Source organism: Tursiops truncatus, chromosome 17 (assembly GCF_011762595.2).
Source record: "Tursiops truncatus isolate mTurTru1 chromosome 17, mTurTru1.mat.Y, whole genome shotgun sequence".
Lineage (NCBI taxonomy): Eukaryota > Metazoa > Chordata > Mammalia > Artiodactyla > Delphinidae > Tursiops > Tursiops truncatus.
Window position 1 is genome coordinate 9,323,007 of NC_047050.1, and position 14,566 is coordinate 9,337,572.

General features: G+C 33.3%; 1 protein-coding gene across 18 annotated transcripts in view; it reads left to right on the plus strand.

The window, feature by feature from the left end:
* The window catches only part of YTHDF3 (YTH N6-methyladenosine RNA binding protein F3), a 44,210-nt gene that overhangs the window by 374 nt on the left and 29,270 nt on the right, over positions 1–14,566 (plus strand). For 3 of the 18 annotated variants that reach the window (XM_073794424.1, XM_073794431.1, XM_073794427.1), the window contains exons 2-5: positions 389–413; positions 3,715–3,860; positions 6,151–6,236; positions 7,826–7,870. In XM_073794424.1, coding sequence (XP_073650525.1) covers positions 3,803–3,860; positions 6,151–6,236; positions 7,826–7,870 — 189 coding nt within the window. In that variant the 5' untranslated portion in view covers positions 389–413; positions 3,715–3,802. The other 15 variants (XM_073794439.1, XM_073794428.1, XM_073794441.1 and 12 more) reach the window with 12 other exon arrangements.

A 14,566-nucleotide genomic window follows, 5' to 3' on the forward strand; every position in this document is an offset into this window, starting at 1 on the left:
CCCGGGCACGACTGGTTGCGGTCCCGCCGCCCGAGCCGGGGCGTGCGCCCGGGCCGCGGAACCTGCGGTCCAGGCGGGCGGCCGCGGGGGCCGCGGAGGGTGGAGGCAGGACTGCGCTCCGGGGCCTTCGGACGCGTCCTGAGGGCGGCAGAAGTGGGGCTGACCCCGGGCGAGCGCTGGGAGACGGCTCCCGAGTGGCGGGTCGGAGGGCTAAGCCCCGGCATGGGTGGGCGGTCGGTGGCGATGGAGGATGTGGTGGGTTTCACTCCTACGCGGATTGTTTAAAATAACTTGTCTCGGATAACGTCTCTGATTAACACGCTTTTCCTCTCTTCCTTTTTTTTTTTTAATTTTTCCTTATTACCACATCTTTCATCTTGCTACACAGAGACCTAAAGGGCAAGGAAATAAAGGTGAGTTCGGATATTTTTTTACCTTTATTTCTCATTGTTGGTTTGATGTTACTTTTAAACTATGTGAAGGCCTTTTTGGTTTTGATGTTTTGTTTTTGTTTTGTTTTGTTTTTGTTTTTTTGAAATGTAGGATTAGAGAAACAGTTTGTCTCGGCTAAGGCAGCCAAATGCTGTCCGAAAGTTTGGTAGGTCCTTGGTAGGTCTTTATAGAAACCAAAGTGATACGAGAAACCGTTTTATTAGCTTGTATTTCACTTAAGGAGGTATTGTTATGAATGTAGTGACATTTCTTTAATTTTACAGCCTGTATTATGTGACTTCTGCCACAGATTCTCCCAGTGTATGTAGATAAGTGGACATTTTCTTCCTGTCTGGTTTACGTTGGAACGCGCAGCCCACATAGAATTTTGTGTTCCAGTAGTGGAAATTGTACTGTTAGTCACTGGTTCCGTTGAAGTCGGTCCCATTGAGGCAGTAGCCAGTTAGAGATCTGGACGGAACAGGCATGTCATCTTGCTCTGTAGTCTTGCAAGGTTTGACTCAATATGGTACTTCAGAAAGGATTGGGAAGGAAATAATTTGTGAGGTTCCTTCCAGGATTATATGATTTACTCTTTAGCTAAAAGAAAAAAAAAGTATTGCTGAAAGTCAAGCATTTTTAAAAAATTAGTGTGATTTGTGTTTATTAATATGGAACCATACAGTCAGCTGACTGAAACATGACATTAATCATGTGACATTAGTAAGGGTAGAACAATAACTGCTTTCTTGGGACGGTGCCAATTAAATAACATTACAGTGAACTATGTATTTATTACATTTTGTAATAGGGCTTGAAATTAGACTAAATAGAATTATGCTTCGTGTTTCTTATTTCTGTAGTGAAGTATTAACCTACAAAGTAAGATCTACAGTCGTCTTTTAGATGTAAAGTTTAATGTTTTTTATTGGTGCTCCTCACGTTCTTAGGGTTTTTATTAGCTATTGCACATTTGAAAGGAATGGGTTCTGTATGCACAGCTTAATTTTCTTTTGAGTTGTAGTACAATATTTTTGAGAATTTTTACATACTAGTTATATGGCACTGTATTAGGTAACAAATTCATTGCTTTATTTTGATTAAAGATGTATATAAACGGCAATTTTAAATTTTAGAATTTAATTTTAGAATTATCTTTTGTGGTGTAAGCACAAAGCTCAGAATTTGATATTGTTGATTTATTTAAAGTGAGTTTTAAAAAATTTATTTGTAAATCTAAAAAGAATGATCCATTAATTTCTTTTTTTGTTAGTCTGCCCATTAGGAAGTATATAGACTTGGACATATGTGCAATCTGTGGTCATTATTGCCTAGCATAAATTATTTTATCCTAGATCTGTGGGGAGGTGGCACTTTGCAAGGCTATTTGAAATGCTAAGTGTTTTGTGTTACCTGCTTTAAGGTAAGTGCAAGTTCTATGAAGTACTTAACTTGTTTGACAAAACAAAATAGAGCATCTACAGCATTGTAAGCCATTACTGTATTACTGTAAGTTTGATTTATGACAGTTATTTCACTTAGGTATGTCCTCATGACATCTTTGATATGAGAGATATAAATTTTCTATAAACAAAATTGTGTATCAACTACAAATAAATATTTACTGGTTAGTAAAATTTTTTTAATCCGTTTGTATCACCTCTGTTAGATGTATTTAGACACACATACAAAGTATTTATTTGGATAGTTGTTTATTCCAAGAAATTTTTCTTGCTTTCCCCCATACTCTTCAGTTCATAATTTCATCCATGGATAGAACAATGGACTAGGATTCCTAGGAGACCTGTGTTCTCATACTGCTGACTTGCCAAGTGAGCTTGAACACATCGTACCTTTCCGTCAGAATTTCCCCTCTCTCTGTAAAATAAAAGTAACAATTCTAGCCATAAATCCTATTGTATGTTACGAGGGTTGTAGTTAAAGTAGTCCATTGCTCCAGTAGCCATGATAATTGCTGCCTCACCTCATCTATTTATTGTTAAGGTGCAGGAAGACTATTGCCTAAGACCTGGCAGGAGGGAAAAATTCTATTGGCCTAAAAGTATTGGTAATCATTTAAGCTGCTTTAAATTGGTAGATACTACAAGTGTACAAATACACATACACATTACTTGTATTTTTATGCCTCTGAGAATTACAAGGAAAAGGCAGCAGTTCCAGTGAACTGATACAAGTAGCTATATGTGTGTTTAAGAAAAACTACTCTGCCTTAGTTGACTTGGTTTTCAAGCTAGTAAAATTGTTTTATAATTTTTCTGTTTACTTTTATGAAGCAGAAAGCAAAGTTATTTTTCTTGAACTACAGTCCCGGTGTTCTAAGAACATGAGTATTAAACTTGAATTCAGAACTTATCAACCTCATGAAAAATGCATGTCCCTGAGGAATTACCAGAATTCTGAAAGCATAATCCTTTTTAGTTGACTTAATATGATTTCAGGGACTGTGTATTTCCTTTCTTAATAGTCTTCAGTTGACAGCATTAGCCCAACACCTGGCTTCAGTGTCTTTGATTTTCTACTAAGTATTTTTCTGTATGTCCTTAAATACACTAAAGGAGCAAAAATTTAAAAGGAATTCTATATCAATCTCTTTGTAAGGCAAAAATGCTTTTGTAGTATAAGTATACTTCTAGGTTTACTTGTTTATAAGTTTGAATTCTTTTTAATAGATTGTCCCTATGTTAAATATTAGAACTCTTTTATCCTTGGCCAGGGTAGTACTGAAGGATAGTAGAAATTTAAGGATAGTTATGTACCTATTGGCCCATAATTTAAAACTGACTGCATATCACTTTTATTTATTTAACAAGTGGAATTTTTGCTTGCTGGAATAAAAGTACCATTCCTTTCCCTGCAGGCACCACAGATAAAAGTGTCAGATCCCATGCTTCTAGTAGCCTCAGGCCTTGCTGCCTGCTTCCTCCTATCCCTTAAGTTTATAAATAGGCAAATATATGGAAAGGAAATATCTTTTCCCTCCTCTCCTCACCTGCCCCTCCCAACAGAGGGACATAGTCATTGTTTGGTACTGCAGTTTAAAAGAATTAGGCTGAATTTGGCTATCTTTTAGTGTTTCGGAAAAGTAGTGGAAAATGCCTTGTATTTTGGCAATATCTTTTGTATCCTCTCTCCACCCTACCCCTAACCCCTCGGGAAATGACTGCAAAGCACTTTACTGTTATTTTAGGCTTCATTTTATTAATCCTCAAAACATTCCTATAAGGAGATAGAGGGTATATGGTATTGTCGCTGTTTTTGTAGGTGGGAAAACATGATGCACAGATCTGTTGACTTTCCTAACTTGATGTAGTCAGGACCAGAGCAAAGAATCACCTGGCTCCTAAGGCCCATGTTCTATCTTGATTTGACTCTGCTTCATAGAGCAGAGGAAACAGGCGAAGAATCATGTAAGTCATCTGTTCTTTTTTCCCTGAAGAACTTGTACAGACTATGGGACTAGCTTGGATTTCATTACTATTTAATGGCTTTCAGTCTCCAAGACATTAGATTGTCATTAAGTAATGTTCAAAACCTGAAGTCTTTAAGACAATTGAATTTCTTTAAGAAAGGTATGCTTCTGAAACTCTAGGGCTAGCTTCTTATTCAGATTCTAATTTGATGCAAATTGCTTATCAGTATGCGTGAAATACTTAAAACAAAATAAAATACTTTTTCCTTAGATTGCCATAGTCCTTGAATGATCTTTTAGGACTTAGACATTTTAATGCATCATTATAAATGACTATAGACTATTTACTTAGTGTATGAGATTATTTTCTTAGTCTCAGCCTCTTAGAATTAGAAGAAAAGATAGAGCAGATGAGTAAGAAGATCAATATAATATATATTTGGATAAATTTTAAGTAGGTACTTTTTTACTGTTTTAGCAGTGTGGACTAAACTTATGATAATCTAATGAATACAAGAGATAATAGTTGTAATTTTGAGATGGGTAGCTGTTTCAGATACTGTTAAACATGAACGTAACAGTGACAAATATGTACCAGTCCAGGCACGTAGTGAAGAATTCTTTTTCAGGAGGTAATAGACCAGGCATAACTATCCTTGATAGAGGAGTGGTAAAGGAGAACAGATATGTTAGAATCTCTTGGGCTGAAATGATTAGCCCACCTGAAATAACCTAAGGTACCCTCCGCTTTAATTTTGTTTCTAGTGGCTGTTACATATTTAAATTCTGGGGAGCACATTTAGCTCAACTCTGGCATTGATGCATTCCTTATCAAATGCAGTTAAGCCACCTCAGTGGAGCCAGGATCACGGTGACCTTGAGGTTTCTTTTGTAGTCTCTGAGGGGCAGTGTAGAATCATGAGAGGTCTACTTTGAAGACTTCACAGAGTAGTATTTTTTTGAGTGATCATTGCTACTCAGTGGGTGGCAAAGAACTAAGGGATTTTTACCTATTTTTGCTCCCATGACTCTGTCAACTTGTATATTTCATTTATGTCTCTGAACTCATTGGAATGATTAGGGAAAATAAAGATGTTATGATATTATAGAAGAACACACAACGTAAATCCATTGCTCCTAACCTTAATTTATAATATTTTATATTTAAGTATTGTATTTAAAAATGCTGTATTTTTAAGCAACAAATTTTCAGGTATTGAGGGGCTTTTTTTTGTTTCCAAGAGATTAGTCGATTAGTCATAAGCTTGTTTATGTGGTCCTAAAGTAATTTTTAGTCCTGTTTGGATCTTGTAATATTTTATGTGATAATAATATCCAAGATTATTAAATACTGTCATTGAATACTCAGATGAGATGAGGTAGGTACTATTAATAACCTCCTTGAATAGAGAAGTAGTCAGAGTTAGACAGGCTAAGTTACTAACTAGAGATTCCCCCAACTTCTCCGTGTTGGACTTGGGATTCAAACCCAGGATCTTTTTACCTTAAGTCTGTGCTCAGAGGCACTGAGACAGTGTCCAGAACAACAGCTTGATATAGAGCATTTATGGAAGTGATCTCTGAACAAATATGGCATTATAAATCACTCTGACTGGTTTTCTCGTATGTTGCAAGAGTAATCATGGTTATCTTTAGTGTCTTAGTTTTATTTATACTTTCTTGTGAAAGTCTTCATGGTTTTTTGTTTAAAGGCCCTTTTTATTTAGATTTTTTTATGATAATATTTATTTATTGTGATATTGCTTCAAGTGAATTTTAGCCACTTTCTTTGACTGGAGACACTTAAGATATTTATTTTAACGTCGGTTACCAAACAAGGTTACTTATTTACCTTTATTGGACTGAGTAGTAAAGTGATTTAACAAAGGTAGAGAACGTTCAGAAATCTATCTTGTCAATAACACTGCTTAAAGTGGTTATTTTAGATTCAAACATAGCATTAGCAAACCCTTCCAACATTTTAATTTAACTGCTTACTACAGTGTTGAAATTGGGATATTTACGTTATGCTTTTAGTAATGAGAAGTGTATATATACTTTGTATTTATGTAATCTTGGGCCTATATATACAAGATTTGTAAGTTTTTGGTGGCACATAAATATTTATATCCAAAATTAAGTTAATCCTAAAGGGGGTTTTTAAATGAAAAGAACAAAGAACGCAGGATAAGTTTCCGATTTGATTTGAAAAATATTGAAAATATTAGGTTATTTTGTGAGTTTCATAAAGATAATTACAGTACATCTAATACAAACATATTTTTTAGTTTCAGTACAAAACGGTTCGATTCATCAAAAAGATGCTGTAAATGATGATGATTTTGAGCCATACTTGAGTAGCCAGACAAATCAGGTAAGTGTGACAGTCACATATTTAGGAAATTAAACTTACGTTAGTATTAATTGATTTTTTAAAGTAGGTATTTTAGTTGAATGAGGCGAACCCTAACATGAATTAACCCAGTGTGCCTACATAATAGTGAACAGCAGCTGCAGGCTTTTGGCACAAGAGGGTTCTTTGGAGATTGGAGATGGCTGAAACTAGATTATGAAATACAGGGATATGTATGTATTGTAGTTAGATTTTTTTTTTGACTGTTGAATTTAATCTTCTAATGCTGCCGCCATATCTTCATAGCTAAAGCACATTATAAGGTTTAATTAGCTAGAAGTTTGTGGGAGAAGACTAGTTTGTGCCTGAAATTTTTGGTTAGTATAATTAAAGTTTTAATATAACCTGGTATGTAATCTGGTAGCATAGGAAATAGAATTAAAGATATTATAAACACACTTGCTTATATATTGTAGGCATGGAGAATTTCATCAAATCAAATAACTGGTCGCTTTTGAGGTTCTTCTGTGTTTGAATTTTTCACAAATAATCTTGTGATTTTTGTATATAGGAATAATTTATATTTAAACATTGACCAAAAGAATGGTATTTCTTAGTCTCTGTATACCAATTCTGCATCTCTTTCTGTTTGTTAATAAAAATGTCGCTACTAGAAATAAATTTTAAAAAAAACTTTCATTATTAACCAGTTTCTTCAGAGAGAACATTCTGGAATGAAACTGCTCTGTTGTTTTGCTTATAAAAAGACATATGAAAAATGTACCTTGAAATCTTAACCTAGATTTTTTTAGCTTATAAAAGAATAAGGAACCAAATATTGTTACAGAACTTTGCAGTTGCAGAGAAAATTTGAAAAAAAAGTAGTTTCCAATTTGTGGAATGTACAGTTATTTTTAGGACTTTGGAGAGCCATGGTTATGTTCAACCTGATCTACATTTATTTCTCTTTAACCACCCCCTTCTATCTGTTGATCTACATCCCTAGCGTATGTTGGGAGGGAATAAATAAATAAGAAAAAATAAAAATGGGTGATAAAAATCTATGAAAGTTTGGCTACTTTAAAAAAAATGAAAAAGTTCATTTCATTCTTATGTAATCTACCTTTATGATCTCAATAACAAATTTACTTTCCACCTAAAGGTTGTGAAAGAATATATCACTGGAAAATAGGGCAAGATCATTTGTTGTGAAGTGTAGTGCAAGTTTTAAAAGAAGTATATTCTGTTCTATTTGGTCCCATACAGTAATCTCAGTTAACATCCTTATGGCAGTGTTTCCAACTTTTTTGAGAAATTCTGATATAATGAGGTGTAGTAGATATTCTCCTAAAAAGATCTCCATGATCAGATAAGTTTGGGAAATTTATTTGGTTTACATAATTGTTTTTTGCTACTTGATTTTATACTTTTTGTATTTTAATGTAAAATGATTTTTTAAGACAAGGGTATGGTATGAATATTCTCTGACTGACTTGTTCAAACTCTGTTTTCAAGAAATTTTAATGGATTATAAATGTTTGAGAATTGCTACCTGTGAGAATCTTCTCGTTTTATTTGGTAACAGATGTTTCATAATTTATTTGTCACAGGGGCTTAGAAGATTGGTTTTTTGGCATTCCACAGAGATGCTTCAGGTCTGCCTAGGGGAGACCTGGGGAGGGTAACCTGGATCCTACCCGTGCAGCAGCCAGAGCTGTGCTTTGCTTTTCATGTGTTTTTATATGTTGGAATTCTGCATAAGATTTCACATAAAGTGTTGGAAAGTCATTATTTTTTAAGACTATAAGGGCATTTACCATAGTGAACCCAGTTTTTAAATTGAATCATAAAAGTTTCCCTATGTTGGGGCAAAAACATCTATAAAAGGTTTGTTTTAATGTGATGTTTAAATGGAAGGTCTTACACTTTATATTAATTAAATCACTTACTGATGTTAGCATCAATGTAATGTGTTCTTTAAAGAGAAGTCTTAAAGTTTAATACCAGTACGGCTATATTTTGCCTCCCTCTCCTTGCCAGTGCTGATGAATAGGTTTTCAGCAATTATCTTTCTGTAATAACTAAAAATAATTGTCTAACCAGGATACATATTTACCTTTTAAAGAATACTAACACTATAGAATATTGAAAACTGGGTTTATTGGAGAGCAGAATTGAAAATTATCTGAAATCTTAAAGGTAAGCTGTACAGAATTTAAATTTATCGTAGTTACTTAGCTAAAATAGAAAAGTTTTTACAAATTGACCTTTTAAAGTACACTATTGAAAAGTGGATTTATTGATGAAATATCTAAAGTAATTATTTTCAGATGTAAAGTTATGCAAGTATTTGTTGTACTGACCTAGCTGAAATAATTGGCTAATTAAAAAATTTTTCAACTAAATATACAGGATGTCTTTAAAATTAAATCCCTTCTTCTGATTTTAATATTACAAATAATAAAAATGATATTCTTTAGTCTAGAAAAGTTTTTAATGTTTGTTTTATATGCTTAGATCTAAATCAAATCAAACCCAGGGATGCTTTAAAAACAGGTTGTTGGCCTTTTACTTCTGTGGCAGCTTATTCTATTTTCTCATGCTCAAGTTCTCAGGGAATAATTTTCATAGTAATTTTAAAAGTAAACGTATGTCCTTCAGGACTTAAAATTAGTTCTCTGTAGTTCCTCGGAATAATCTGACGATTAAGTTGATTAAAAATTCAGGTTTAATTGGTACTGTTCAAGATGCTGTGTAGTTTGTGCATATACATTTGAAGAATAAATTGAAAAAAATGAAGTTTGAATTGGTCTGCCTGTATATATGGGGAAATAAATTCCTAGCCATGCTTATCAGAGAAGAGGTATAGAGAACTAAGACAGTAACAGATTTTTTCTGTCCGTGTTATTACTGCCCTTAGGTAAGGTTTTCATTATCTCTGCTGTTGGAATGATTTCTTAACTGGTAATTCCATATTGCCACTCAGCAGTCCTCTTAAAGTCCAAGTCTGTTGCCATCATCATGTTAAAGACTTACCAAAGCTTCACCACAGTGGATATATTCACTATATGAGAGCCCTTAAAAGGGCTCCACTTCCCTCCCTGCCTCATCTTTGGTCAACTTTATCCATGTAACTTATTTAGGGAATAGGACTTCTTATTTTCTGAAAATATAAGTATTTTCTGAATATTTTCTTTCATGATCTCAAGCTTTCCATTTATATATATGATGTACACACACAGACTCTCATGTTTGTCACTTCATGACGTCTTCTGATTTTCCAGTTACTTGCCCCCTCCTCTTTGTACTAGAGTTTTTGTTTTGCTTTCTTCTTATTTCTGTAACAATACCTATCAAATTGCAGGGTAAATATGTCTTCCCTACTAGACCTGTGAAGCGTTCCAGGTCAGAGACCATGTCCTTTATCTTATTTTCTAGGTTATCCAATGTACTCAAGGATTCTAGGTTGATTCTAGGTAGACTGGCACTGTATCTGGCATGTAGTAGGCATTCATTAAGCATTTATTGAATAAGTAGATTAGGTTAACTGCTAGAATTAGGGAATGAAGAAGTATGCTTGATGAAATATTCAGATTAATTGAGTATAATGTATGATACATTTTTTCTTATAACGTCTATGTGATTAAATATGCATCTTTTTTACTTTTTGAGAAGTACAATAATATTTTTAAAATAACAGAAGAAAATGTACATAAACATTAAAAGTATATTAAATTTCACTTAACTTTTTGTTAATCTAGTAGTTAGTTCTGGGGTTTGAAGTACCTCAGGTTCTTAATGGAAAACAGTTTCCCTTTTTCTATGCAGATGTGCTGTTTTTGGTGAATAATACCTCAACTGTTTTTTATTGAACTTCTAGGACATTGTACAATGTTCTTTCTTGGAAGTTTGGATATTTATGAAGTAAAAATAGGTATTAAGTTACTATAACTGAAAGACTCAGTTATAATTGAGTTGTATTAAAGTGTCCTCAGGTCAGAACAGTAATCATGAATTTTTTCTTAGTATTGTTCAAGTTTTCTTTGAGATAATAGAAAAACAATTGACCTGACTCACAAGGCTAAGAAATGATAATTATAAATGATTTTGAAATTCAAAGGAAGAGTTTTTCATCTTTTCTATATTTTAGTTTTCAAATTAAAACAAGATTAACTCCTATACTTCAGTATAGCACTTTGCAGTTAACAACTAGATTTTTAAAGATATGTAATTGATTACAGCATTTTACCGACGAAGAAGCAGGGTTAGAGAAATTAAATGATCTGATGATCACTGACATAGCAACTGCAAAAGTAGGGAATAACTACTGTTGATTGAATATTTAGTGTGTCCTAGGTACATTATCTTTATTTCTTTTTAATATTCGAGAAAACTCAAGTTTTAAGTAACTTGATATTGGCTTCACACAGCTGATAAGTACTGGGTTGGGATTAGAATTTAGTTACCTCGTGGCTTCACATACACCTTCAGGTTGCGTTTCTAAGTTTATGCTCTAGGTAAAGGGTTTGTGGATCTGTTACTTTACAAGTATGTTTCATTATATCCATTGATTATTATATATCATTTTTTATGTGTACATATTGTTACTTTCCCCTTTTCAATTAGTCTTTTGAGTAAGAGGGAAGTGCCAGACATTTCATATCACTTTCTTAAAGGTTATATATCTTTAAACAACAAAGTAAAATGTCACTATTACTGACCAATTTCAGAATTATGAATAAACTATTTTAAAGTGATTATTTGGACATAAACTGTTAAATTGATTGTACCTCGTTGTACCAGGTTTGAAGTAAAAGGTGAAAGAAAGTTTTGAGTTTCTGTTTTCCATCATCAGTAGGTGGAAATTTTGTTCCCCTTCATTCCACTTAGCTAGCAATTAAAAATCTATCTTACATTTAGCAGAACGTTTAAAAATATTTCCAATTATAATTGAAGCTCTGCTAATACAAAATGTGTTGACCATATCTTACTTTTAAACGTTAGTAGTTTCCTACAGCTTTGTTCTTACTAGAACCCAAACCAAAACCCTTGCCTTTTGGAAGGAGACTGCTTAAGTTACTTTCGTAAAGCTGAGGAAAAAACATCTCATTCAGCTAAAACTACTGAAAGAATTAGGAAATAAACAGCATTGTTTGATAAACAGGAGAAAGCAGGCCATTTATCCAATGTACTCAAGGATTCTAGGTTATCCACTGTACTCAAGGATTCTAGGTTGGTAGCATAGAAGCACTGTGGATAGCTCTGTAGTCAGGTAGGGACAGCAGTTGCATCTCTGCTCATTAGCTTGAGCTGACTGTTTGACAAGGCCCTTGTGATTAATGGAGCACATTTTAAAGTAATTTAAACTTACCGTTTTGACAAAATTAGTAGTTTAGGGGTGAAGTAGTAAAACCCATGATTTAAAAAATAATTGAAAAGATATTTAATAAAAGGCCCCACAACAAAAGGGTGTGGACCTGCTCCAGCCCCAGAAGTGGCAGAATTGGTGAAAATTTGTTACCCATTTAATCTAATAATATAGCTTAGGGGGACTTTTTTTTTTTTTTAATAGGAATCAGTATATATTAGATAATGTGTTAAAACCGGGTTGACAGACTGACCCAGGGACCAAAACTTGTTTTCTTTGAGGAAACCCTTGAGCTAGCAGCTTTCTAAAGGGTTGTTAAAAGAAGATGAATATGGGACTGCAACCAGATGCTGTATTGGGCTTTTGCAGAGCTTAAAATATTTGCCTTTTGGCTCTTTAGTTTGCTGATTCCTGAGTCATGTGATGGATATAGACAAATTAGGAACCTGATGTGTAACTGTTGCGCAAAATTCAGCATTTGTGAGGGTGAAGTAAGAATATTCAACATAAGTTACGAGTATAATTTTGCAAACACTTTATCATGATGAATGAACTTAAAAATTTTCCACCTTGTCTGTTTTTCCACTCCCACATCCAGGTAAAGACTTACTAAGTCCAGATTTCAACGCCAACATTCTAAATTAAAACTTTGAAACTGAAACTGATTACCTCCATATTCAACTCAGCTTCCTTATTCTTCCCTCATGTGGAATATATTCACTTCCCTGTGCAATGTGTCTTTAACTGTAGGTTTTCTTTTAGAATGAATATTTTATATCAGTATTTTTCACAATGTACGCATTCAGTAAGTGTTTGGTTAAAAAAGTAATAAAGGGAAACCTTTAATAACTCCAAAAAAACTTAAAAGTTAAAAAAATCTTGATTGTGTATGTTCATTAATATTGGCTAAATTTTGGGGCTTTCTCAACAGTGACTTCAGTATGAAGTACTATGAATACTTTTACTTTCAATAAATAATTTGGTGATTGAATTATAAACAGGTGTGTGTGTGTATATCCATGGCTACTGAAGCTTACTCATTATTAATTTCTTCAAGAATTTTTTTTTTTTCTTCGAAAACCACTGTTGGTGACTTTGAGCTTCCCTCAGGCTTCATTTCCTTCATACTAATATTGTGAGCATTCTTTGAATATATTTTCAAATATGGTTAACAGTTATCCAATATAGTTAAAGAATATGTTCAACTAAATTAGTAGATGATTGACACATATATTTCCAGTTTTGAATACAGTGGAATATACTTAATATCAAATGTGTTTAAAGTCTTTTTTTTCTTTAAATAATGCTGACATAGTTGTTTTTTGTTTTTAAGTTCAGGTTTTACTGAAAACACTCAGTAAATCTATGTCTTAATTATTAACTTAAATGCAGCCTTTATTTGATTCTCTTGTCATTTTTATTTAATTATATGAGAGTCATTTGAAAAGGCAAAATATGAAATTAGCTTTCTTATGGACAGTGGACAGTTTTAATAGTTGTAAGGTATGTCACAAGTAACTTAATAGTAATAGTAAAGCATTTTAGTTTTCAATAATAGGCCTTTAAAAAATAAAATGAATTCCAGGTAGTATCTATGATGTAATTGTCACATATGTATATTGATATACTTTCTTGAGTGGGAAAGCAGTGGCAGAATAATCCCAAGAGAGTAACAGCCAAAAAAAACCAGAATGGATTTGCTCCATTTTGCACTTTGCTCCATTGCATTCTCCACTTTGCTCCAGGGAACTTAGAATGTCTATGTAAATAAAGTGAATAATCAGCCTTCAAAATGGTATTGACCCTTGGGAGGGGAATACAAATTGTCTTGACTAGATATTAGCTTAGTTTTTTCATCTTGCTTAATTTTACAAATTCTGAAGCTCTGTCCAAGGCTTTAAAAATCACACCTAAATCATAGAGTGAAAATCTATTACACTTGTCCCTTGGTGTCCCTAGGGGATTGGTTTCAGGACCCCAGCTGATACCAAAATCCACAGATGTTCAAGTCCCGTATATAAAATGGCGTAGTATTTGCATATAACATGCACATCCCCCTGTATACTTCAGATCACCTCTAGATTACTTATAATACCAAGTACAATGTAAGTGCTATGTAAGTAGTTGCCCGTGTGGCATATTCAAGTTTTGCTTTTTGGAACTTTATGGAAATTTTTTTCCTGAATATTTTCGCTCCATGGATGCAGAACCTGTGGATTGGAGGGCTGGCTGTATCAGACATATTTTTGGCATAAGAAATGTACTTTCAAAAGAAATCTGTAGAATATTTTATTTTTTACATTGGCTAGTAACAAATTTGACTGAGTTTTTTCTTTAATAAGCTTTGATTTTTGGCAAATCACTAAATGGATGATTAATTTTATTCAAAATAAAGGTCAATTTAATTACAGTAATTCTGGAAAAAATGATAGGAACTTAACTATTTCTAAATTAAAATTCTGATTAGGAAGGTGATAAATTTGTTACGTAAAATTTAGAAAATAGGCACCTGTAACCAACCATTAAGAAACCATTAGGATTTTGTTTTCTTTTTCAAAATGAGCAAGGCAAAACAAAACAAATATGGATCATGCTCTAAGTATGATCTTGAATCTTTTTTTGTTTTTCTTCTCAGAGTGTGAACATTTCTCTATTCTAGTTTTTCTTTATGAAAGTACAAAATTTAATTGCTGAACTGGATTCCATCATAGAGATAAACTGTAATTCCTCTATTATTGGGCATAGTTTCCATGTTTGTTTAATCCTTGCACATAAATTTTTTGTTCATCAGTTGCTAAAAATAAAGCTAACAATCAGTGTCTCTGCAAACTTTATAAATCAGTTTTGTAGAAATTAGAGTATTTTTAAATCGTGCACAGAGGATCTGGCTCTTAAACAAAAATAATCCCTACCATATCCCCCCACCCACCTACCCCCGCAAAAAAATACCCTGTAATTTCATTACAGATAAAATAAAAAGTCA